The sequence below is a fragment of the Corylus avellana genome, chromosome 11 (assembly GCF_965113065.1).
Source record: "Corylus avellana chromosome 11, dhCorAvel1.hap1.2, whole genome shotgun sequence".
Lineage (NCBI taxonomy): Eukaryota > Viridiplantae > Streptophyta > Magnoliopsida > Fagales > Betulaceae > Corylus > Corylus avellana.
Window position 1 is genome coordinate 17,612,587 of NC_142500.1, and position 26,423 is coordinate 17,639,009.

General features: G+C 36.6%; 4 protein-coding genes and 1 long non-coding RNA gene across 5 annotated transcripts; 1 reads left to right on the top strand and 4 right to left on the bottom strand.

Annotated features, from left to right (window-relative positions):
• Positions 1–390: 390 nt before the first annotated feature.
• On the bottom strand, positions 391–9,105 carry LOC132165622 (GPI transamidase component PIG-S-like protein). Its single transcript, XM_059576260.2, has 13 exons — positions 8,861–9,105; positions 8,073–8,730; positions 7,426–7,510; positions 7,223–7,312; positions 5,951–6,024; positions 5,572–5,656; positions 5,397–5,486; positions 4,378–4,508; positions 3,891–3,972; positions 3,726–3,773; positions 1,742–1,814; positions 1,522–1,625; positions 391–872 (listed from the first exon to the last, which is right to left on the bottom strand). Exons 1-13 carry the CDS (start codon positions 9,036–9,038, stop codon positions 753–755), a joined length of 1,818 nt encoding a protein of 605 aa, XP_059432243.2. The 5' UTR covers positions 9,039–9,105; the 3' UTR covers positions 391–752.
• A 1,151-nt stretch (positions 9,106–10,256) lies between these two features.
• Positions 10,257–15,457, bottom strand: LOC132165621 (putative methionine--tRNA ligase). Its single transcript, XM_059576259.2, has 14 exons — positions 15,307–15,457; positions 14,226–14,370; positions 13,616–13,769; positions 13,316–13,471; positions 12,908–13,138; positions 12,640–12,783; positions 12,422–12,512; positions 12,207–12,313; positions 12,011–12,125; positions 11,344–11,462; positions 11,163–11,228; positions 10,920–11,048; positions 10,635–10,778; positions 10,257–10,519 (listed from the first exon to the last, which is right to left on the bottom strand). Exons 1-14 carry the CDS (start codon positions 15,455–15,457, stop codon positions 10,442–10,444), a joined length of 1,830 nt encoding a protein of 609 aa, XP_059432242.2. The 3' UTR covers positions 10,257–10,441.
• A 1,814-nt stretch (positions 15,458–17,271) lies between these two features.
• On the bottom strand, positions 17,272–19,447 carry LOC132166366 (uncharacterized). The gene is made up of 3 exons (XR_015909410.1): positions 19,056–19,447; positions 17,534–17,630; positions 17,272–17,440 (listed from the first exon to the last, which is right to left on the bottom strand). It is a non-coding gene; the product is annotated as an uncharacterized LOC132166366 (long non-coding RNA).
• Positions 19,448–19,718: 271 nt separating this feature from the next.
• Positions 19,719–22,854, top strand: LOC132166368 (Tetratricopeptide repeat (TPR)-like superfamily protein). The gene has a single exon (XM_059577173.2). The coding sequence runs from the start codon at positions 19,779–19,781 to the stop codon at positions 21,813–21,815; it is 2,037 nt and encodes a 678-aa protein (XP_059433156.2). The 5' UTR covers positions 19,719–19,778; the 3' UTR covers positions 21,816–22,854.
• A 1,588-nt stretch (positions 22,855–24,442) lies between these two features.
• LOC132165583 (uncharacterized) lies at positions 24,443–26,091 on the bottom strand. Its single transcript, XM_059576210.2, has one exon. The coding sequence runs from the start codon at positions 25,886–25,888 to the stop codon at positions 24,719–24,721; it is 1,170 nt and encodes a 389-aa protein (XP_059432193.2). The 5' UTR covers positions 25,889–26,091; the 3' UTR covers positions 24,443–24,718.
• Between the last annotated feature and the right edge of the window lie 332 nt (positions 26,092–26,423).

The following is a 26,423-nucleotide window of genomic DNA, read 5'->3' on the forward strand; positions in this document are numbered from 1 at the left end:
TTTGAATGAATTTTTCATTGAAAGTATTTTTCAAAACATATTTGGCATCGGAAAAAAATAGAACAACAACGGCCAACTTCCCAAAGGACCATTTACACTCATTACTCAAAATTTACAGCATCAATCAGAACCCTTTAAAAGTCTTACTGCCAACATATAAAATCATCATGAAAATTTCCATTAAAACACATTCCCCTAAAATTAAAAATCTTTATTTTTTACAAATAAAAAACAATTAGAACAATATAAGATATCAGTAATATCTTCAAAACTCAATTAATCTTGTCAAAAAAAACTTTTACGCTATGTTCTGGCAAGAAGAGGTTAGGCCTACGTAGCCTAAAGTACCAAACACGACTTAAAATTTAACACTCGACCAATTTCGTCTACTCGAGCAAAAACCTTTTATCTCATTGTCTCATTCACCAATAACCGAAATAATACATAAAAATCTATCAAAACAATGCCTCTCAAAAAAAAAAAAAAAATCTTGAACATCACTGCCTACAGGTATTTACAACTGAAATGGAGTTGGCGTATCTCGAGTTTTGCTTGTGGTTTGAGAATTACAACCAATGAAAGGGACAACAAACTCAAACCAAAAAACACAGTTAATGCTGTCTTCTTCCAGGAAGCTTAGAAGTGGCCAGTTTCCTCCCATGCGACCTGCCTCCGGCGATGCTTTTTGTCCTAATCTTAATAGCTTTAATATTGGAGCCTTGCTTCATGTCAACTCAGGTTCGGGGAAATGATTAAGAATCTTTTTTTACTTTGGTCTTCCATGCTAAGTACTTTATGTTTTCTTGCTTGTATCTTCTCCATTCTCTAAATGCGGCCAGGAGGACATGCAATGAAACTGGCAGAAAGAAAGGCTGTGCAAAAAGTGGCAGAAAATATAAGATATATGAGATTAGTCATTGTATTATATCATGTTGCAAAGAAGCTAGACTTGTTCATTATCCGTATAAATATAATTACCTAAGCCAAATCCAATCTAAATGCCCTTTAAGGTAAAAAGGGATGATGATAATTGAAATAAATCTTAAAGATTTGATTTTCAACCCCAACAATACAACACAACCTTTTGGGTATGCAAACAGGATAACCACAATGAACCATAAATTTTAAAATAAAAAAGCAATTATATTTCTTTTTTTTAGTAAGTTGAGCTTCTTTTTTTTAAAAAAAAAAAAAAAAAAAATCAAACAGTCAGGCCGAGTAGACAAATAGATTAATGCTATTTGTAACCACCATTTGAAACTTCATAATATTTATATTTATACAAACTCATGGTTTAGGAATCTCTTTTTTTTTTTTTTACGTATATCAAGCTATTGTCTGAATATTTATATAAAAACAATTCTTATCATAGCATACAGGTCTATCGCCTATACGCAATGCAGAGTAGATTTCACCTACTCTACATATGCTCTTTGTCTAATCATTTGACTGTGAAGATATTCTAACTAAATTTGAGAGTTTAAACAGGATCTAGAATGCTCAAATGTTTAAACAACTAACCGAATAAACAGCAAAACAATGCTCAAATGAGTAGTAGCTGACGGACATAATTGATGGGTGAAAAAAGGCATCCTCTGCCAGAGATCTTGCTTGCCTAGACGACACTGACAATAAATGAGAGCAAACTCCATATTAGGTTTTGCTTGCAATGAGAAATATAGACAAAAAAAAAATCATAAACAGAAGCAAAAGTAGACTACAAGGAATCCTGATAACATACCAGCGGAAGCATCATAAATTCCAAGAGAGGCATTACTTTGAGCCAAGTTTGCAGCCTCAACAGAATACATTACCTGCTTCAGGCAAAAAGCCATAAGTTACACTAGAAACAACAGTTATGGTACACAATATAGCCAGACCTTTCATGGTGTAAAGCAGACATAGGATAAGTTTAATCTTATGTTTTTGAGATCTCTGTTGACTCAATTTTTGTCAAAAAATGTTTTTGGATTATTACTTATCAAAAAGAAAAAAAAAAAAAAAATTGTTTTAGAAATATTTCCTTCTCTTTCTTCCCTCATTTAAATAGAACAAAGCTAATTTATTAGAAATGACCTTTTTTTCATTAAGATATTTTCTGACTCATCTTTAATTTATCTGCTCTGAAAATAAAAAACAATTCAACAAATACATGCTTCTGTAAAGAACAGGAAGCAGAAAGTCTGGAAGAGCAAAAGATGCTATTAATGGGTAAGTAAATAGACATGTCATTGTAATAACAAAAGTTAAGAACACACTCTAAGCAGTTTATTGCAGCAGTGACAGTCTTCTCTTCCAAAAATAAAAGGTGGAGCAATAAACATATGATGGCACAACAAGCCCACTTATATATATATATAGGGAGTGTGGTGGTGGGGGGGGGGGGGGGGGGGGGGGGGGAGTGACCTTGAGTGCTTACAATATACCTAGATGAGTAATGCTATATACTACACTCTCATCCCATTGGGTTGATTGCCACTTCAGCCCTTAGAAATTTTTTTTTTTTTTTTTTTTACAAAGGCTGATGGGCACTGCTATGCCAGCCCAGTGGGATGGAGATGTATGTAGCATTACTCATACCTAGATAATCATATTCTTAAAACTGCTCATTAGAACACATTGTTCACAAAGACAAATATCAAAATGAATATAGGAAATGAATGTGCTCCTGTGCAGAAAACCTGCTATAATAACCACATTTTGAGAAGTCATTTGAAGTGACTGCTCACAAAGATCAACAAAGATGGACAATATAGTGAAACTAGTCTTACGAGCTCCTGAGCTAAAAACCTGCTAACCAGAACACAGTAAACAACAGGCAGAATCTGTACTATTTATCTGTACACACACACAAGACAGCTAATGATACCCAAACCCAATTGTAATGCCTAGGTTCCAACCAACATTTTTGCAGTGATTACTCTTTCATCTCACACAAAAGCAGATAATGGTAACTTCATCTTCTTTTTCCAATTCATAACTGTAAAATTTCTTCTTTTTTTTCTTCCAATTGTATGAGTTTTATTCAAAAAGGAAGGTAATGTACTTTGAACAATTACATAGGTAATGAACCTAAATAACCGTTTATACTCCTAGATGAAGGACCAAGACATCGACTGAACAATTAATGAAGATCCCCCAGCTAAGTTATTTGTTCAAAATGGTCCCAATCGTCGAAACGTTTGATGGAAACCACTAGATGCACATGTGAATTCTCTTCACAACCAATCGCCAATTGACACATGACATAGCTAATGACTCATGCTTCTTGTTCTTATAAAAGTACAGTTTTACCCCCAAAAATTAAAAAATCAAGAAGAAGAAGAGGGGCAGTCGGCCCGCCTCTCACAGAGGGGTGGCTGGCCGCCTCTCATCTTGTGAGGGGTGGCTTTGAAGGACAGCCCTATTTCTGTTTACTTATTTAAAGAGTAAAACTATAATTTTATAAAAACAGAAAGTCTGAATCATCAGCTATGCCATGTGTCAATTGGTGATTGGTTATGAAGTAGATCCAAGTGTGCATTTAATAGTTTCCATCAAACGGCTAGATGGCAGAGACCATTTTAGGCAGATAGCTTACCCCAAGGATTTTCATGATACTTTTGATACCTTAGGGATTAGTTTGGTATAACTGCAAACTGCAAACTTCGAGGATCAAATAAGTAATTTTCCCAAAAAAATAAAAAGAGAAGACCAATCAATAAGCATTCATCTTGACAACTCACCTGTTTACCAATCTCATCCATGATAATCATCCTTGGCAATGATTGAACCTACATGGACAAAATTTACAAACTTGTAAGAAAGTGTCTTCCTGAATCAAGGGGGTTGATTTATTAATGCCTAAACTGAACAGAAAAAAATGACATGTGACAAAACTATGAACATACCAATCTGGAAAGAGATCCAAGTGTTGTAGTACATGAATGAAGATTAAAACAGGTATGTTGCCGCGACAAGACATCCAATTCCCTAGAGACAAATGGCCGTTAAGATTACACTTGGAGCGGACACAATAGAAGCCAAGTCAATAATATTTTTTTTGATAAGTAATGGAAAATATTTTTTTTAAAAAAAAATTTGATAAGCCAAGTCAATAATATGAAGAAAATGTGTTAGTATAAGGTAAAGAAGTTCAATTGACTATAATAAGCCTTCAAAGTTTGAAGAACCAAAATATGCACTACTAAATTGAGAAATGTCGTAGGAAAGAATAAATCAAAAATGACAATGCATTTCTGGCACTTGACTCAATCATCAGGCTAAGATTTGCCCAAAAACAATTTGCAGAATTAAAAAGAAGGGTATTGTTTCCATGCAGCAAAAGTTTGTCTACCTCATCATTCTGATTGGAAGCAAAAGGACCATTCTTCTTACCATTCAGTGAAGCCTCTCTCGCTAGCTAAAAGGCTGGATGTGCCTGATGCACCATGGTAAAGATTGTCAGATTTAAGACCAAAAAGTTGGCGAAACTGCCCCATGATAACTTCAAAAATCTTCTGAAGATCCTGTTTCAGAATATGGATTCATCAGTGTTAAGAAAATTAACTAGAAGCTATCTGCAATAACAGAACATAGACTCCTAATCATTTCAAGTTTGGAAATAATAATGTGATGGGTTAGAAGATGCATGTTTGTAGTTTATGCTCACTTTCATTTGTAGAGTCTATAGAACTTTGTAATTTTTTTAAACTTAATTATGTTTCTTTCTTTGCATTTCTTTCATATGCACTAGTGGGGTAAAATGTAGTTAATTCGTGTTGCAAAGCATAAACATAGTTGCAAGTCAGTTGATCATCCGTTGAACCATTGTTCTATTTTTCAAGAGTCATGGACCCATATCTTTACTGCCCGTGGGATTCGATGAGCGATACTTAAAAGGGTTATTGAGTTCTATCTCAGTGGGAAACGTATTTTGGCAGACAAAGTAGTTTAAAATGGAGCGGTGCCCCTTTTTTCCTCACATGGACAATTCGAAAGGAGGAATAGGAGCACATTTAACATCATTGAGAACTCTATTATTGAACTCAAATTTTTCTGAATCCTTGTATGAGTGGGTTCTTGTCTTTAGCAGTATTCCTACTTCTTTTGTTGAATTTGTTGTTCTTTCAAATTTTTAAAATTCATAGGATGACAATTTTTGTACTTTCTTTGCACCTGAGAATTTGCTATTTCATACCAACATTTCTTATTACTTGTAAAATGGAATAGCTACAATGGTTTCCATTTCAAACATGCAGGAATTAGAGTTAACAGTAATATATAACAAAAGCAATGTAAAGGAAAAAAAGGTATCGAAAGCTTTGAGACACTTGAACTTTAAGTTCAAACCCCCATCTGTGAATGATAGATACAGAACACATGTAACTGGACAACTTTGTAGATAAGCATCTAACCTGAGGAGAAATTGTGTGCCTGAGAGGATGCTGACTTTCTGAATCCTTTAGACAGCCTTGGGGATTCCAAACAATAACACCGCCCCACATCTGCATGATGTTGTCATTCAAAGTTTGTAACTTTATAAAATTTCATAACAGCAAGTATGAAGATAATAAAGACATGATATCTCACTGGAGATATGAACCCATTTGTCTTAGAAATCTCTCCATTTGGAAGCTTTAGTAGAAGAGGGCATTCCTTTGCAGATGGTATATATCTGACAACATAGAAAAATAAAATTGTCATCGAACTGTCAAGAATGGACAAGTCTTCCAGCCCACTGACACCAGTATTCAGCATATGGATGTCCATTAACTAAAAGCCACATATCACTAGATGCTTTTTTTTTTCTTTTTTTTTTCGGTAAGTACATATCACTAGATGCTTATAATATATCGCACAGTAAAGAGAAAAACATATATTGCATTCACTCAAAATATAAATTAAAAAATCAGATAAAATACTTTCATTGAAATAATAATCAAAAGGAGAATCGAGTTAAAGAATATACACCACAAATTGCAATATCTTTGACCTCCCGCCTGCTGCAATAGAAGTATCCAAGTGCCACTCGTTTGAATTCACCTGATTAATTCAGGCTAGTAAAATTAGTAAAATAAATAAATAACAAAGAAATTACAACTATAATTAAAACTAAAAGTATATAAGATAATAAAAGAAAACTACTCTCGGGAAGATAAAGAAAACAACAATGACACTTGCGTGTACCACACACACATACAAATAGGGAATGGCCCTTGACTAAAATATTCCTGTACTTCCCACATACGTAAATGGAAAAAAAGTAAAAATGAAGAAACTATAATGGAAAGAATGGAGAGAGAAGCATTATTCTAGTCACCTCATTATTTTAAGAGAAAGCAAGGTAAGGAGATTTTGGCTTCAATTAATTTGGGTTCTCCAAACATAAACAAAAAAATATTTAGGGCCAATGCACTTTTGAGACTGAAAGATGAAAACTTTTAACTTCAGTACTTGATTAAACAACATAATGTCTAGAATAAAATCTGTTATTCACCATTATGCCACACATTGCCATATTATGTCCACTACCCCTACTATTATCACCATCCAGTTGCCACCATCATCATAAAAGTCACCAACAATCTTCTCATGTTTTAATTAAGTTGCTCCAAACATTATTTCCCTTTTTTCCAATCTATAAATAATGGTGAAGTAATTAAATTTACCATTTTCCAACTCCGGCTTTTGAGATAAGTAATAATTTATTATGATATCGGAGCAAATGGTCTTGAGTTCGAATCCTGACTCCACTATACCTTTTATTTATAGGTAAAAATTTCACATGTTAGATCCCACTTATTGAGAAAAATCTAGGCCCACATGTAAGAGGAATAATAGAACAATAATTAAGAGATTATGTTCATCACTTTTAATCAACTTAGAAATTTAGGATTAGTGGTAATTTATCATCCAAAAGGCATTTTGCCTAAAAAAATGCACTATTTCATAACAAAAATATACTTTTGCAATTTGGGCACCAAATGATACCATCATAATCCATCGAGCATTTCATTTTAACTATAAAGTATTATGATGATTCATTTTATATTCTATGGGCAGATCCAAGCACTACTTTAGAGTAATCATATCATAGACAGGGTAATATGTATGTCTACAGCTTACCTTGTAGTAATATTCTTCTAAATTTACTGGTTATAAAAAATAAATGTGAAAGTAATATCCTCCTAAATTTCTACTCGAGGAGTAAATCATGACTTAAAGATTTAAAGAAGCATACAAAGAAAGGAAGATCCTTGGTACTAAAGATGTAGCTCTCCCTCTTATCATCCCAATAAGAAAATGAAGACTTTGGTGTATGGTATAAAACCTGCCCATCAGGAAGAAATTACAATCAAATAAGAGGATGATCTATACAGCTTTAATACCAAAAATTTAATAAAACAAGGACAAGCATTTTACAAATAATGGAATATTTATTACCTGACTTTCCACACTTATGTTTGCTACGGGTCCCAGAGCCTTAATTACAGGGGCCAATAGGGTCTCCTCTATTGCTTGAAAATCCCTGCAGTAAAAGAGAATGCAAGAACAAACTGGAATAAATACTATTTCAAAATAAACATATTTGAGTATAAATCAAAACACAAAAAGAAGAATAGGCCCAGTTCACAAAACCTTCACCAAAGCTTAAAGAAAGCCACGATCACTCCAAATTGGAACATAGCAACTCAAAACACAAAAAGAAGAATCTTAACTTCTAACTGATTAACTTATCATTATGTCATGTCCACCAGAGACATTGAGATCTTTAAGGAAATCAACAATTTATTTGTCCTGGAAGCTAACAGAGAAGACATGATAAACATCCACAAGGGAAAAAGGCTAGAGTCAGCTTCCAGTGCCTTTTAATCAAACCAAGGATAAATGCGTGACCGCCCTAATTCTTCATATTCATACCCAATGTTGTGTTATAAATTTTGTTATTCGACTTCATCACTATGTTTTCCATAAAAGTAAACACAACTAAAAGGAAACAACTCTACCATGTCTTTAACATTAAAACCCACTACGATATCCAAAAATAAGATAACTTTCAGTAAATAAGCAGTCAAACCCAAGCTTCATACCAATCATAAACCCAATCTTGTGGATCCGAATTAAGCAGATTAAATGAAAGTACAATCCTCCCATCAGCCCCCACGGGCATAAACTCCCCATGAATCAACCCTTCCTCCTTCCCACCGTTCACAAACACCTTAATGAAAATCTCCGTAGCCCTGGCCACCGCCTCCTTCTCCGAAACCCTCCCCACAACCCAAGCATGCCGATACTTCCCCACCACAGCCCTCACCTCCTCACCATCCCCATTCACCACCACCACACTATACACCTTCCCACCCAACACATCAACCAAAACATCATCAACACCCTCATCATCACCGAAATCAACTGCCCCCAATGCGCCACACTGCCACGGAGCCAAGTATTCACCATTTCGAGACTGCACACAACCGGAACTAGAATCTACAACCACGGAGACAGTGTGGTTCGTGCAAGTGCCGCATTGTGGTGTGTTGGAGGTCAATTTGGCAATTTCGTAGAGAATGGAAGATTCTAGAGCGTCTGGGGTTAAGGAGGGTTTGGAATCAAAGCCTACGAAGATCGCTTGGAAATGGCATGGGAACAACAAGGGCTTCGATTCGATTTGGGCCGATAGCACATCGATTTCGCGGAATGGGAGCGGCGCGCGATAGATTTCCACTGATTTCCACATAAATGGAAAGCCTGCAATGAATCAAAACCACGAATTTGTGGTCAAAAGCAAAAATCCATTCATAAATTGGAAGCAAATACAAATTCATACGAAATATCACATATAAACATAAATGAACATGATAGAGAAGGGGGAGTGGACCTAGGAGGAAGGAGAAGAGGACTGAGAGGGTGAGAGTGAGGCGCTTGAGTCCGGGTTTGGATTTTCGCATGGTTTTGGGGTCGAAGTCTGATTCGGGTTCTTGCCTTTTGCGAGTGGTTTCGGATGTCTGCTGCGTCTCTCCTGGAGGTTCTGGAGGTGATTCGGTGATTTCCGCCATTGTTGAAGGGAGTAGTGAGGCTTCGAGCTCTACTTGCTCTGATTGAGCATTTCAGAGCTACAGCGAGCTTCTATGATCAATGTAATAATAATATGAATTTGAGAGCATGGGTTTTTAAATTTAATGCAACTTTTTTTTTTTTCTTTCCAAAAAGGCCCATCTTGGGAATTAGAGAGATTTATTAAGCTCTATTTGGGATAACACATCTGGTGTTTTTATCAAAATCTAGATTTTATATCCAATGAAAAATTTGTAAAAATTGGAGCATGATAATTTTTTGAAAATTTCTTAATGTTAGTTATAATTTAATTAGGGTTAACTTATTGATTTATATAATTAACAACATTATCTGGTGGATTCCTCTTTTCATTTTTCAAAGTTCGGAATTTTTTGTCTGAATGCTGGTAAGAGTACTACAGTTTTTATTACAAGTTTTTTTACAAACTGACGTGATAATTTACGTGTCATTTATCGCTTCAGTCACTAAAATGTAGACTAACACATGATAATTTACATGATACTGTTTTTAGTATTGCAGTGACAGTTCATGAGCAGTTGAAGTTGAAGTTGAACTTGGCACATGTTAAGAAAAAGCTTCTTAACCCATATTTATTTCTTCGATGAGTAACTTGTTAATTCCAATTTAAGACCAATTTCAAAGTTGGGAAGCAGCATGTTCAGCCTATTTCATGCCTACAAGTTTGGGTAGAGCAGAATCTAAATATTTGCCGGTTAGATTAGCGTTTTGTAGTAAGAGGACTAGTTACAAACTAAAAATTCAATCCTCCCTCCTCTTGTGCGGATATGTAAAAAAAAGTTATAAACCAAATTGATCAATATGAATCTCAAGAGTGGATGATTGACCGCCACCCCTTTTTCTTCCTTAGACAATGCTGTCTTTTTACTTGTTTGAGAGAAGACTTAACTGGGACAAGTTGTGATTTAAAGTGGTATCAAAACAAAGATCCTGAGTTCAAATCTTGTTTTTATCATTTATCTCTCATTTTAACTAAATATTCCAATTGTTTAGTCTTACTTGGTAAATTTGAGCGCACATGTGAAGGAAAGCGTTAAAATATTAATCAAATGAGTAAATCAACAATTTCTTATTAGCTTAAACTTTTGGAACAAGTAGTGAGTTAACATTTAAATTATAAGTAATTAATATGAAATAGGACATAAATTTTATGAAATCCTTGGCATGAAATTATAATTGGATATAAACTATTAGAGTGGCAGCCATGTAACAGGAAAAATAAATCAACTAAGTTTTGTCTTCCCTAATTGCTCAGTGATTTCCTTCCAGCTTCTGCCTCATACAACTATATATATCAGCTGTCCTCCAGAAAACTTCTTCTGGAAAATAGCCATGTTTTTCATAATTGCTCAGCCATTTCCTTGCTTCAACGTCTGCCTTCAGCAGCCCTTTCAGCTTGACTGCCAGAAAACTTCATCCGAAAAAATGCCACATCCTCATCTTTCTGCACAACAGAGAAGGTGTATTATGATACAACCATCTAGAAAAGCAGAGAGAGAAGGGAAAAGGAAAAAAAAAAAACAAAAAAGTTACTGGGAAGAATAGAATAAAACATATACCAACTCCCTAAACAAAGGCTCAGGTGTCCCAATTTTATGACCAGCTGGAAGAATTTCCCAAGGTTTTCTTGCCCTTTCAAGATCTCCAGTTTCATCACTAAGTGAAAGCAGTGTTTCAGGAGGCAAATTAAGCTGGTTCAGCACCTTGAGTGTAAAAAAAAAAAAAAAAAAAAAAAAAAAAAAAAAAAAAGCAGAAGCATTTGATGGTGAAACAAACACCTTGAGATAACCATTGGAAGGTACCTTTTGATCTGAAAGGTGTTGAATGCAGGATGTGAAGCATACCTTGAGAGAAAATGAAGGCATGAAAGGTTCTAACAAACATGCAAGAAGATAAACAAGCCCCACTGAAGTTCTCATAACAGCAGAGCAGGAAGCTTGGTTTTCCTTGTAAAGCTTCCAAAATTGGCTCTCCTTCAAAATAAAAGGTTTGATGAACAAAAAGCGATTGAAGATTGCATGAACAACAATCAATAAAGTTTGCAAATACCATAAATTAAATAACTACTAAGCCTTTAACAAGCTTACTTGCAGATATGCATTCCCCTCACTAGAGATGCTCATTCCAATTTTCAATGCCTGCTTTAGTTTAACCTGTCATATGAAAAATGGATATTTCCCCTTCTTGATAAAACAATGCACAGAGAATACTGTAAATAGAAAATTCTATTGCATAAAAACTAAATTGCACATAACTGTATTTAATCACCTTTTCCATTGCTTCTACATATTGCTCCACATAATCACCAATTTTTTCTGCCAATGATTTTGTCAAGAGATGCGATTCCACCCCTGGAGCATCAGGAATGATAGATCCATATCCTAGTCCTGCAAAAATTAATTATCATAAAAAAAAAAAAAAAAAAAAAAAAAAAAAAGAGAGAGTATATGAATTATGGAAGGAAAGATAAGTAAGCAATTGTGCATTGACTGCAACAGGAACACATGGAATGCAAAATTATATAATATACACTGCACTTTTACTCTTTTAGTCCAAACTTATAGAAAATTTTTCTGCAGTTACTAAAAGTATAGATGCATGCATCCCAATATCCGGCACATAATTATTTACACATTTTATCAATGAGATCTCATGGATTATCTTGCTAAAATATTTAGATTCAATGATAGAATATATAAATGAATTTTTAAAAGTAATTTTTGCTCCAAAAACTGGATGTATCATTTACCAAGCTGTATTCAAATTTCACCACAGATACAAGAAAAGGGCAGCATCAAACAGTCAACAAATGACAAGTGAAAAAGAGAATGGCTGGCACTCATGGGAAATCCCCACAACCACATCCCAAAAGCTTCATCAACACTGTATGGATGGGGAACTAAAAAGATTTGATGCCTGCAAGCAGCTTACTGACCTGGAGGCTTGGCAATGAAACTCAATACCCTGTTAATGAAATTGCCCAAATTATTCAGTAGCTCAGTATTTAGTTTTGCTTGCAAGTCTGCCCATGTAAACAAGGTGTCTGAAACCTAATGAAAGCAAATCCATTATTTTTTGCAAGTAAAGTGAGTTAATGAAGAGTCACCAGAAGCCTCATCAACACAACTTACCTCCGGCCTGTTAGTCAGCAAGTAGTATCTCCACACTTCTGGGGGAATGTTAGTATCTTTCACATCATTGCCAAAAACTCCTATACCCCTGCTTTTAGAGAACTTACCTGAAAAGATGGTATAAAAAGATCTTAAACATGAAGAATGAAAGCATCAAATACAAATCACCATAAGGAGTTGCATAGTGAGAATCACTTTGGGTAGCTAAAATATACCTGCTTCATAGTTTAAATATTCTGTAACACTAATGCTCTTCATCAATGTCCAGTTTTCTCCAGTTCCAATAAGTGTGGATGGAAACATCACCTGGAATTAGATTATCAAAAAACCATATAAGTGGATTGTGGGAATAATCTTCTTAGCCTATTTTAAAGAATTCACCCTTCACAGATAACATTTTGTAGTTAGAGTAGAAGTGCTGAAAAGCTCTTACAGTGTGGAATGGCACATTATCCTTTCCCATGAACTGATACAGCTCCACATTTTCAGGGTTCTTCCACCACTTCTCCCAATCAGGTGTGTAGCATGAAGTGATCGAGACATAACCAATAGGTGCATCATACCATACATAGAAAACCTGAGCATAATGAATTGGAGAAAAAATTTCTTGAAAACTTCTTTAAGATTACTACATAAAGGAACTTCTCCACTACAAAGAGAAACAATGAATCTTCAAATTTCACAATAATTTACATGCTAACCTTATCCTTGAATTTCTCATGTGGAACAGGAACCCCCCACTTAAGATCCCTGGTAATACAGCGGGGTTTCAGTCCTCCTTTAAGCCATGCATATGTAGTTTGAATAGCATTCTGGCTCCAGGATCCTGCAACTGACATGTTGTTGATATATTCCTCTAATTTATCCTTCAGCATAGGGAGCTCGAGAAATAAATGGTTTGTATCACGAATTTGCGGAGTTTTACAACATACCTGTTGAGTACAATCTAATTATGAGACCAGAGAAATGTTCAAAAGAAAGTACATATTTTCCAACTCCAATTTGCAAAGTGGAAAACTAACATTCTCTTAGCTAGATTCTAGCCAAGACCATTAAACAAAAGGAAGGGAAAATGGCTGCACTTAAGATACTACAGAGGACACACATACCTTACATCTAGGATCTTTAAGTTCAGTTGGATTTAGCAGCTGACAACACTTATCACATTGGTCCCCACGTGCAGAATCATAATTACAATTTGGAAATGGGCAGGTGCCTTCAACAAGCCGATCAGCCAAGAAACGACTGCATGTCTCGCAATAAAACTGAATTTTTTTTTGGAATTAAAATTCATTAGAGAGTAAATAGTGCTTCAAATTCGTAACACCAAAAGAACAATAGGCAGAGAAGAAAAGGAGCATTTTTACAAGCACATAAAGCCATTATAGCATCTGAGCAGGACTTTGTACCTGTTGTATCATGCTTTCAGAAAGCCAATTGTCCTCCATCAGTTTCTTGAAAATTGCTTGGCAAATATCGGTTTGTTGAGGAGTCGATGTACGCCCAAATTTGTCAAAACTTATGTTGAACCAATTGTAAACTTCCTTATGAATTGCATGATATCTGTAAAGCAAACACAAGGTGATCACTTTTCTAAGAGATATTATTGAAATCATTAACCAAGAGCAAAGATTTTTAAGAGGAATAGGGGAATGCTAACAGTATCAACCTAAAGAAACTCTACAGGGAGAATATAGTATTCAAAATACATTATAATACAGAATGAGAGACCTGAAAATCAACTCACTAACATCTTCAAAAATTAAATTGAAAGTAAGACCATTTTGCCTTGCTATATAATCTCACCAAAAAACAGAAGGGCAAAAAAATATCATTATAAATTTTGTATATCTCCATACAAATTCTCATCTTTATGATCACATGCTACACACTACACGGTGAACATCAGTAAATCAGCTACATATTCTGTTTCTAGATTTGCAAATGACAGGAAACCTTCAATAAACAAAAATTCCACTGAATTCATAAAATATGCTCCTAGTTCTATGAATAACATACTTGTCACAAATCTCTTGTGGGGTGCAATTCTCCTCCAAAGCCTTTGTCTCTGTTGCTGTTCCATACTCGTCAGTTCCACATATGTATATCGCATTGTAGCCACGAAGACGGCAATATCGAGCAAAGACATCAGCACTTAGAACGCCTGCATTTAAGCATGCCACATTTAACCTGTTGGGCCACAACTTGGTCTCTATGTAAATTAAGACAATCCCAACTAACAATTTCAAGTGAACTCAAAAAATGTTCGTTTTGAAATTCCAAAGCTGAGAACACACTCCAATCACAAAGAAAATTATTCACACAAAAATACCAACATCTACCTACAAAACCCTGTTAGCTTGAAGGAAAAATCAAGGGACAACTCCTTCTAAATCCACTGTTATAATAAAATAGGTTATAATGTCTTCCAAGTTTATGTCCAAAACTTGAAATCCATACCAAGAATAGAAATAACACAATAAATTACGAATTCATGATTTTCTCGCCAAAATTATGAATTTAACGAATTCATTATGCTAAAGAAATTCAATATTGTTGTGGAAATCACCAACTCCTTATAAATCCACTATAAATTTTTTTTAAATGACCCTTTTTTTCCCTTGTCACTGTAGGAATCCTAAGCCCACATGAGCTTTACTCTAATGGAGCTGGACTCATGACACACCTCACATAGTCATGGAAACAGCAACTTTTACATCCAATGTCAAAGATAAGAATTATGTCAACTCTTAGAAAGAATGAGAAAAAAAAAAACTCAAAAAGGAAAGAAAAAAAGAAATTTGTACACCACACAAACCCCATATTTTGGAGGGTACTTAAAATTGTAAATAAAAAATATTAGACCTACAACTCTTTTACAACTTGTCGAAATGTGCTGTCATGTAATAGGTTTGGACTTAATCAAATACAATGCTAAATTACTAATTATTCTAAAAGCTTAAACTAATAATAAATAATAAATTTAATCATTTAATTAATATTCTAAAAAAATCACTCATTTTCATTCAAGTACATATGCATAAGGGATATGAAAACAAAAGTGTAAATAAGAAGATGAAAATATAGAGTAAAAATTTACATCCAATGATATTTCCGAGATGAGGAACGTTGTTGACGTAAGGCAAGGCGCTTGTGATGAGTATGTTCCTCTTCCCTTGTATAGGTAGCTTCGGAGTGTTGGGACAACCTCCCTGTTCTCCACCTCTGTCGTCGTCCTCATGGTCTCCCATGTTGCTGCTGTTCCTCAGAGACTGTCAGTGTTGGTTGGGGGTTCCTAGATTTTGGTTTTAGAAGGAGAGAAGCAGACAGGGTGAAGAATAATGAACAAGGTTGACACTTGACATGCCTTTTGTCTGTTGTTCCAAGTAGTGTGGGTGGGGGGGGGAATAAATCCAACTACCCGCCATGAGCACCTAATAAGCAAGTGGAACATCAACGTCATGAATCCACAAGGCTCCTGCTCCTGCTTCAAAAAAATTTCTAACATAATATTTAATAAAAGGTTGGTGAACAGCACTAGTCTCCCAGTTTCTACCAATTGGCTAAAGCCTAAAGCGTTCCTCTTGATCGGAAAGTCAATCATGCTGTGCTATATTACTTTGTAAATTCATTCTTTCTAAAATGATTGGGAGAAGTTCGACCATCTCCTTAGCCAATTGGGAGTGCTCGATCACCACCTTCTTTTTCTTCTTTTATTTATATTATATATTAGTTTTTGTAATAGTTTGTATTTTTATTATAAAGGACATAGTGGATTGATGATTTCTATTAAAATCTCTTACAGAAGTGGGGAGGGGGGGAGCCTGGCAATATGACTTGAATTTATCCTATTGTTGAACACAGAACAATGATGATATTGTATAATAATTGATGATAATTAAATCTAGATCAAAATGATATATTGTGCATAATGTATCTGTCTTGCGTGATTTATCATTTGAAGTCATAGAATTTGTGGGGTTTGGAGGTGGAAACTATTGGCTATAGCTAGTTGCGTTAAAGCTGGGATTCTAATAAGAGATAAAGGCTTGGGAATCCAACGTAGCTTTGCCTTTCTTTTGTGTTCCTTTTTCATGCATTATCCGCATACTTTGGAACAAATTCATTTTTGAAGTGTCATGTCCAAAACAGAAGCTTCTTCACCGAGCCTAACTTTTTTTCTACTTATAACGTGATCGATTGAGATCTTTATAATTAGAAATTTCTTACAATCGTACAAACAATTCTAAAAAGCTCCTACCGGAATAGAGAATTGTGAGAGCCTCTTGTGCGAACATGTCAACCAAAAAATAAAAAATAAAAAAATAAAAAAAATAGAGAACTGTTAGAGGGTCCGAATAGAATGTCAGAATATATTATCATTTTATATTATTGATTTATATTTCCTAATATAGGTCGATTTATGTTTCCTTGTATAAGTTGATTTAAGCTTACTTATATAGGTCAACTCAAACAATTATAAATAGGAATTTATGTATTATAAACAATCAAGTTAATGTGAGCTTTTAGGAGGTAGCCGTAGGTGTTAACACCAAGCCAAGCCACCCGTAATTCTCCCGCCACCCGTAATTCTCCCTCACGTCCCTTTATCTTTGGACAGAAATTTTGTAAGAGAGAACTCCTCAGCCCAAGCAAAAGGCAAAACCAAGCCTTGTCCCTCCTCTTTGCCTCTAGGTGCTCGTGTATATCATTGAATTATTATTATTTTTAATTTTTAATTTAAATTAAAATATATATGCAATATATAATATATTAAAAAAAGAAAAGATCTAGCAAGATTCAAATATATACATTCATAACTGAAAAATAACGCAATAATAATAGCCAATTACCCGTTCTTACACAATAATAACAAATAGCATAAATACAATAAGCAACAACAGCCCCATGACAACACCACAACCACAGCAGCCAAACAAATCCAACCAATGTGTCTTATCCGCCACCGTCGCTTGCCATCCAACTTGTGCTCTTTGCCAGAGCTCCTCCGGATTATGTTCATCAGCTCCCCAAGTCCTCCGATGGTCCTGCAAAACATCTTCCGGGTTATATTCATCAACCCTTACAGCCGAAATACATCTCCTATTATGATGGTCCTGCAAAACTTCTTCCGAGTCATCATATTCGTCAGCCCAAATACAACTCCTATGATGTTCCTGCGAAACATCTTCCAGGTGATATTCATCAACCCAAATACAACATCTTCCATGGTGCTGCAAAACACTAACCACGCATTAGAATACTATTGCTTTAGTTGTTTAGCATGAACCTACTTGTATAATAAATAAGGTCAATTACACTCTCACCTGGCCAAGTGGACACCAATAAAACCAACGGCCGTGTTTGGTCATGAATAGTTTCATATGTTCCCCACATGTCCTGGCATTGAGGTTTGTGTTCCATCTAAATCCCAAATAAATGGACATATCCGGTTGGCTGCCATTAACTTGCACTATAATATGTGCAAACATAACCATACATTTATGATACCAAATTCCAAGAGCAAGAGGCATACAAAACAAGAAGGCAGAGGGTGTGAGAGAAAAACCTCCGGCCATCTTGTTATATCCTCATAATCTTCAGTACTAAAGCTTTCAAACAATGATATTTCAGGCAATAGTATAGAGTTACACGCAACCAAATATAGTCTCAAATTTCAAAACTGTGTGGTTTTGTACTTACAAATCAAATGATAATGTACCAAAAGGGGAATTTTGTATCATAGTACTCATGTCAAGTGTTTCATATTGGGCCATGTTTAGAACACTATTATAAATAGGGAGGTTTATTAAATCTAATGCATCAATCTCCTACTCGTCTATCTATGTCAAACACAAACAAAAAGTACTTGAAGTTGCAAGTTTAAAAGTAAAATAAAAATAAAGTTTATTAAGATAAATCAAATCCCTCATAATTAACAATGGGCATATCAAGAGTGAGTTATCGTTGGATATGATGATTTCAATTTTTATACCTAATGCTAAACTTTCAGTTCCCATTCATATGGTTTATAGCAAGATCGTTTCCCCCAAGTGATTGAAATTTTACACAACTCAATAGACAAAAGCTAGAATCAAGTAGGGCTAAGACCAAAACAAAAAAAAAAAAATTGTTTCTAACCAGTTTTAGAAGAGGGAACATCTCAGATGAAGAACTAATTAAGACATAAACATAACTAGTATCATTTATAGTTTGTCATTGCTAAGCTTCTGCAGAAAAATACAAGTTGTGTCTTCTGATTTGCTACATCAGCAGAGCAAGGAAACAGTTTGATAGTGACTGAAGCCCATTTTGTATGCTCTACACCAGTTTGAAGCATTATTCTTTCAATCCAAATGGTTCTTTATGTTTAGAGAGATCAACGTAAAGCCTAGTCTTAATAGTTTGTGATCAAGTCTGAGCATAATAATCTTGATCAGAATGCGAACCCCACTAAATCAGAGTGCATAAAGTGACAACAAAAGGAACACAGTTCGAGCTAGCTACATGAGCATTTTCAGCAAGGAAATTAGCAGAATAAAATATGCTGCCGTTGTAAACATTCAAATTAGTGATTTTTTTTTTTTTTTTGTCTATGCAAACAGAGGAAGGCAACGGAGGGAAAAGACCACCCACCCATAACAGATTTTTCCTGGAAAAGGAACAGTGATCATGCAAATTTAACTAAAATGGGGTGAATGGCGGATAGAAGGTGGATGCCCAAATACCAACATTTTTTTTTCTTGTACGAAAACATTCAGAAAACTAACGAGCATATATGTAACTTTAAAAAACCAAGCACAAAAAGAGCTGTAAGAAGAAAATAGTAGGATTATACGAAATACCCACCATCCAAGACCGTGCTCTTAGGCCAATGGTGGGCACTATGGATGGAGGTGCTTCCCCAAAAGGTCTCGTTTTTGGGAGTGGGAAGTCGTCGTCTTCAGGTTTTTTGGTGGGTAGCATGGTCATCGAACAGGGGCGAGTGAAGGTAAATATAAGCTCAAGGATTGCACTGTGGAGGATTTGTATTAGAGCGCACATCACCTCAAGAGTCAAGTCCCTTCAGAAGCGTCTTGTTACACGGAGTTCAAAATGGGTTTGGAGATCTTCGAATATGGCAGAAGCTCGTAGGTGACCGTTGTGGGATTTTAGGCCTGCCATCGTAGCTTCGAAAGGAGGTGAGTCAGGTGACCGTTGTGGGAGACGAAGCAATCTCAGCCGTGAGTTGCCGTCGTTAATCATAATGGCTCAAAAGGACGCCGTGAGGGGAAACGCTACAGATAAAGTTAAAAAGCAGATCCAACGGTAGCGATTAAAGTGAGCGAAAAAAGGACTGTACGTTTGCATACATAGGAACATCAATACATCATAGAGTTCGACTGTCGTGATTCAATCAGCTCTCAACGGTTGTGATTCAATTAAAACTGAAGAAAAGTAAACATTATATATATATATTGAAGTCAGAAGAACCTACATTCATTCCCTCCATTTCTGTTTCTGTTTCTCAACGGCTATAAACTAACTCTCTAGGAACATCAAAGAGTTGGAGTTTCAGCTTCCCATACATAGATGCAGTTACTTCCATGGCCAAAGCGCCTCAAACCGCTCCTCTTAGCCTGTAAAGACAAAGCTTCCATAGCTAAAGTACATGCTCTCATGGTCTTGACTGGTCTCTTCGACCATGGAAACTTCAGTGGCCGAGTAATAGCATTATATGCACGTACAGGAGATATTGTGTCTGCCCGGAAAGTGTTTGACTTATTGCCTCAACGAGGCATAGATGCGTGGAATGCCATGGTCATTGCATATTCGCATAAAGAGTACCCAGTTGAAGTTCTAAATCTATATCGTCGGATGATCTTGGAAGGTGTTCGACCAGATAGCTCGACTTTCACGGTGGCCCTCAAGGCATGCATGAGCTTGTCGGATTTGAAAACGGGGGAGGAAATTTGGTGTAGAGCAGTTGATTGTGGGTATGGGTTTGATGTGTTTGTTGGGTCTTCTGTTTTGAATTTGTATGCAAAGTGTGGGAAGATGGATGAAGCTATCGCGGTGTTTGATAAGATGCCGCGAAGGGATCTTGTTTGTTGGACAACTATGATAAGTGGGTTTGCACAAAGTGGACGGCCAATAGAAGCAGTTGATACGTATAGGCGAATGCAGAAGGAGGGAATAGAAGGAGATGGGATTGTGATGGTGGGATTGATACAGGCATGTGCGAATCTTGGAGACTCAAAATTGGGTCCTTGTGTTCACGGGTATTTGATTCGGAGAGATCTTCCTATGGATGTTGTAGTTCAAACCAGCCTTTTGGATATGTATGCTAAGAATGGACATTTGGGGCTTGCTTGTCGGGTATTCAAGAAGATGCCTTGTAAGAATGTCGTATCTTGGGGTGCATTAATTTCTGGCTTTGCTCAAAATGGTTTTGCGGGGAATGCACTTGAATTCTTGATAGAGATGCAGAGTTGTGGATACAGACCGGACTTGGTGTCTCTTTTGGGTGCACTTCTAGCATGTTCCCAAGTTGGGTTTTTGAAATTGGGCAAATCTGTACATGGATATATTGTGAGAAGACTTGATTTTGATCAAGTTTTAGGTACTGCAGTGATTGATTTGTATTCAAAATGTGGAGCCCTGTCCTGGGCACGTACTCTCTTTGATCAGATAAAAGCCAAAGACTTAATCTCTTGGAATGCAATGATTACCAGCTATGGAATTCATGGGCATGGAAAAGAAGCTCTGTCACTCTTCTTAGAGATGACAAAAACAAATCTAAAACCAGATCATGCTACTTTTGCTTCTCTACTCTCGGCCTTTAGTCACTCAGGTCTTGTGCAAGAAGGTCAATACTGGTTTAATCTCATGGTTAACAAATATAATATCCCTCCAGCTGAAAAGCATTATGCTTGTATGGTTGATCTTTTGGCTCGCGCAGGGCGTGTTGAAGAGGCTCATGAGCTAATAGATTCCATGAATACTAATCCGGGTCTTGCTGTTTGGGTTGCCCTCCTGGCAGGTTGCTGCAAAAATGGCAAGTTGTTGATTGGTGAGATTGCCGCAAAAAAGGTGCTTGAGTTGAATCCGGATGACTTGGGAGTTTATGCTTTGGTCTCGAACTACTTTGGTAAGGCGAGGAAGTGGGAGGAAGTAGCTGGTGTCAGAAAAATCATGAAAAAGACAGGGATGAAGAAAGTACCAGGGTGTAGTGTAGTGGAAGTGAAAGGGAAGCTCCATGCTTTTCTTATGGAAGACAAGAGTCACCATCAATATGAAGATATTATGCAACTTTTGGATGAGTTGGATCATGAGATGAGAGCTATTGGATACCTCCCAAAGACTGAATTTGTGTTGCACGATGTTGAAGAGGAAGTCAAAGAAAAAATGTTGGGTAATCACAGTGAGAGGCTTGCTATTGCTTTTGGCCTCTTAAACACGGGGCCAGGAACCAGATTACTGATCACAAAGAACCTTAGAGTGTGTGGGGATTGCCATGAAGCAACTAAATTCATTACCAAAATTGTGAACAGAGAGATTGTTGTGAGGGATGTAAAGCGCTTTCATCACTTCAGGAATGGAATCTGCTCATGTGGTGACTACTGGTAAAGCATGAGGGCATAGATTTGCTCTCTCTTTGTTGGATTTGTCACAGCTGAGGTGTTGAGATATCAAGATAGATCTGGCATCTCTGATGGAGAACATGTTCCGAATATCATAATGAGGCGTTCGAAGAGACAAGCTAGCCAATATCTCAATTGCATGCCACAAACTTTAAGGAGTGTCTGGATGTAGCCGGATAACCAGTAAAGAATGGCTTCAAAATGCTTAGTCTTATTCAGCTGCTGGTAAAATTTGTTTTTTGATATCCATCAACCGCTTCACCAATTTCCCATTTACCTATTATATACATCAGCCGAGTTCAAAGAGCTTCTGTAAAAAACGAAAAGCATTCTTTATTATTGATCGGAAGGCTTCACTCTGATAGGAGTGTCACAGAAAAGGACAAGGATCTTCTTATCCCAATATCTTCCTGCATGCTTGACATCAAGCTGGAGTGTGATGTGCCTCTAACAGTGGCAATAACTAATCCTTTAGAATTCTTAAATTTTGCTTCCCCTGATCCCAGTTTCAAAGAATATGCATTATGTTGGCACCTATAATTTTACCAGACAAAATGGAGGGTTACTTCGTTGGCTAAAGTTAATTTTACCAGAACTTGAGTTTTCGTTCTGGTCTGAGAGAGTAAATTGGAAGAAGCAGAAGATGAAGTCTGGAAAACCAAAAGGATTTCCTACTGCTGCACAAAAATCCAAAATTACTCCTTCCAATAAATGAGGACATTGTTTGGTGTACAGTTACAACATGGGTTCTCTTACAAAACCAAAATTGGAGAGTACGAGCGTAACTTAAGGAGTTTCATATGTTTGATCTTGAGGAAGAATGCTGGCCTTCTTCAACTTTTGCAAAGGGCACAATTCCCTCGACTTCTTGTAGTCTTGTACTGGATGTGGACCGTCTGGTATTGTAAGTGTTTATAATCTTGTTTAGTGAGATATTGCATTTGTCATTATAGAATGCATTTTCCATTTCATTTTTGGATCCATGAAATCAAATAAGTGATGAATGAAATATGGCATGTGCTCAAGTAGCTTCTAGACATGTTTGTTGAGATTCTGGGGAACATCAATGTAGTGCTTGTGGAACCAACATTTGATGGCTAATTAAAAGCATACCTTCTGTCATTTAGGACATTAGGGGTTATTTTTCGCTTTTCACTACTTTAGTTGTGTTTGTTTTTTTAGATGACTAAAAACAAATACAAACAAACAGCTTAGATGCAAAATACTGAAAATTACTAAATCCAAAATAAATAAAAATAAATAAAATAAAAATCTAATCTTGACAACAATCCAGCTACAACTCCAGAGGGGATCTTTGAAGGTAATCAGAAAAGCTGCCAGCGATTGTAGTGGCCTATGCTGGACGGTATAGGTGTCAATAAAGGAAACTCTTTTTAACTTAGCTCTTGTCCAGCTTATAAGGGAGCTGAGAAGACTAAGAGGTAGATGTATAGTAGTGCAGGAGACACCATCTAGGGTGGTGAGACAAAAAAGCACCAAAATCGAATGTTTTTGAGGTTTAAATTCAGATCTGAAATTTATGGTATACCAAAAAGGCTCTACAAAGAAGAGTATTGTGAACTGTGATGGAAGAAATCTTCTGCAAGAGACCAAAAGGGGTGGCGGCACGTGTACCACCCCATGCATGCAACAGCACGCGTGGGCTACACGAGGAGGCTGGCGATGAAGGAGGGGGTGCGGGTGAGTGGTGGAAGAAATGGGATTGCAGTAGATCTAACCTCTCAAAATTCAAACAGGAAACTAGAAAAAATAAAGAAGAATAAAATGAGGGAGCGTCGAAGGGGAGATGAGGAGAAGGACATGGATAGCGAGTTGTAGAGGAGGGAAGATCTTCCCTCCCAGAACAAAGATCTAAGGGGGAGGAGGTCGAGAGAGTTTTGTGAGGGAGAGCTTTTAGAGAGAGAGAGAGAGAGAGAGAGAGAGAGATTTGGTTGGTAGCTACTTTAGTTGTGTTTATTCCGCTGAATATGATCTAGAAAGTAAATGATCATAGACTTTCTCAAGAAGAAAAGGTGACGTTCTTAAGTCAACCCAGAGAGTTATCATTAGAATTCGAGGGTGGAAGGTGAAGCTATAGCAGGAAGAAGAAAGACTCCATCAAATATGTCAATTCTTCATTTCCAGTGTATATTATGTCTTGTTTTAGGCTTCACATCAGGCTTGTATTTTCTGGTTGGGGCATTGGAATCAAAGCAGAAAATATGTAATATGATTATGAGGTGGAAAAGTATTTGTTAGTGTAAATCTGTGAGAGGGTTGTAATCTTTAGTCTCTTCCATCAAATCCTAAAGTTAAAACATTTCAGGAATCATGATCCTCTGGCCACTGAAGCCAAGACTTGTTCTTCCTTGACAATCAATAGGCTTATTTGCTTAGGAAAGGCTGATCTTTTTGTAAGGGATTATACTGGCAAGTGGGGGAAGGTAGGAACATAAGGCTGGGTGATCTTATGTGGCCTTATAACTTGATCCCATCTAATTCACCCGGATGATTATGTAAATGAGAATCTAAATGGCAGCTAAAACATGAGCTACATATTGGAATGAAAGGAAAAACAGAACATTTATATGAAGAAAAAAAAACAAGGTAAGAGAAACAAAAACTGAAATTAGTATAATTTCTAAAATATCATTATATTTCTCTTGAAATATATATAAAGTATTAGCCATTCAAGATATTAACTACAATAACAATACCCAAATTGCAGTCATTCTTTTTATAAGATATGGATTTATCTGGGAACATATATTTGGTGCAGAAACAAGAGTAGCTAATATCCAGGCTCCTTGAGAATACCGCCTACTTTGTTGGTTTGGCCACCGGCCTGAAGCTCTGGATATGAAAATTCTGAAAGCCTCATCTTCATCTTCACAAGGGAAGGATTGAGCTCCCACTTCTCCAATGTCTGGATGACAAGAACCTTCTGCTAGAAGAAATAGATCTTTTCATCGAAATGGGTCCCTTCTGCAGTGAACGCCCAATTGAAGAACTTTTCATCAGTTTGCACATGCTTGAAGTTCCACCATCCGGCTTGGCAACAATGTCTGCACTGCAACTTTTCAGGTGTACTGATTGGGATTCTGAACTTCTTTGATCAGTGACAATATTAGCCACAGCATGATAAATCCTTGCAGCAGAAGGCGAATCCAGTGAAACTGACCTCCTCATCGATTGTACTTCTTCTTCCACGACTCTTTGATTGTCAGCCAGATTACTTTGCACTCGAGATCGGCACTTCCTAGAGGTAGAATTCTGCATACTTTTCTCTGATATTTCAGCAACTGCCAAAGAGTGAAAACTTTCATCTCGAACCCCAATTTCACTAGTTCCACCCTCTCCAGCTTGGTTGCTTTCCACCCCATTAAAATTCTCAAGATTCTCTACATGGGTTTCTTGGCTTGAACCGGAAGAACTCGTACTAGGCTCGGATGCAGTTGCCTGAGAACCAGTACCGGCACCGGCACCGGCACCCGCAGCGTTGCTAACTATAGGAGCACGACACAAGGGGCAATTCTTGTGTGATCTCAACCAGGTATCTATACAGGGGAGGTGAAAGGCGTGGCTGCACTTTGGCAAGAGTCTAAGACTCTCATCTTCCTCAAACTCACTCAAGCAAACAGAGCACTCTGTTCCATCTATCAACCCCTCGTCTTTATTGTACTTGCAGACTGTGATAGAATCAATAACAGATGGCTGGAGACCAACGGTGTTGATATACCATACGTGGTGATCAATCACAGGTCCATGATCTTCATCAAGATAATCTTCTTCTGTTGCAAACAGTATTGGTGGATTTCTTCTCCTTGATCTATTCCTCCTCGTGTAGTACTTCCTCATAATCGAAAGTATAATTCCAACCAAAAGAACCCCGCCAATCATGCAAGCCGTGAGAATCAAACTGATTTTCATTAATTGCTTGTGTTCATCATGTGGAGGAACCACTTGTTGTGATGGAGGAGTCCATCGTGGTGATGGAAAAGGAGGACAGTCATCCGAATCCCGCCGTGTAAGGGGGCCCAGTCTTCTATAATGCCCCATAGCAAAAACAGGGCAAGAAACAGAGGAGGATCAAAACAGGGGATATAAGCTCATACCTTTGCGTGTGGAGAAAAAGACAGAGAGAAGGAGAGAAGGCAATTGAAACTGCTCTACCTTACTTTTCACCACAAACATGGTGGATTGAGTTGATGGGAGTAAAGAACTTGGGATTCTTTCTGTTTTTTTTGTTTTTTGGTTTCTATTTTTCCACGATGCTTTTAAGGCTATTGTTGATTTCTTGGGACATGTCGGTTTCAATGAAGGACTGGTGCACTTACTTGGTAGCTTCGTTTTTTCTTTGCTTCACTGGAAGTCAGACTAGTCATTTCCGCGTTAACGTATTTCGTGGGTTCTCGGAAAAATAATGTGAAATCTTAATTATATATTTTTTTTTTAAAAAAAAAAATTATGTTTTTCTTTTAACATAAAAAGCACCACCAAAAAAAAATTAAGAAAATGATTAGCGGGGATTACAGTTTTTATTATAATTTTTTTTGCAAATTTATGTGATAATTTATATTTTATGGGAATGTGG

Bases quoted from the DNA above. Each gene is read 5' to 3' on its own strand.
- LOC132165622 (XM_059576260.2), bottom strand. From the start codon at position 9,038: ATGGCGGAAATCACCGAATCACCTCCAGAACCTCCAGGAGAGACGCAG. The intron at 1,815-3,725 runs GTGAGTTGTCAA...TGCCTGAAGCAG, and splicing joins TGGATGAGATTGGTAAACAG to GTAATGTATTCTGTTGAGGC. The intron at 873-1,521 runs GTTAGTTGTTTA...CTTTTTGCACAG, and splicing joins ATTGTTTTGCTGTTTATTCG to CCTTTCTTTCTGCCAGTTTC.
- LOC132165583 (XM_059576210.2), bottom strand. From the start codon at position 25,888: ATGGGGCATTATAGAAGACTGGGCCCCCTTACACGGCGGGATTCGGAT.
- LOC132166368 (XM_059577173.2), top strand. From the start codon at position 19,779: ATGCAGTTACTTCCATGGCCAAAGCGCCTCAAACCGCTCCTCTTAGCC.
- LOC132165621 (XM_059576259.2), bottom strand. From the start codon at position 15,457: ATGGGAGACCATGAGGACGACGACAGAGGTGGAGAACAGGGAGGTTGT. The intron at 13,472-13,615 runs GTACAAAGTCCT...AAAAAAATTCAG, and splicing joins CTGAAAGCATGATACAACAG to TTTTATTGCGAGACATGCAG. The intron at 13,139-13,315 runs GTATGTGTGTCC...TGTACTCAACAG, and splicing joins TTAAAGATCCTAGATGTAAG to GTATGTTGTAAAACTCCGCA.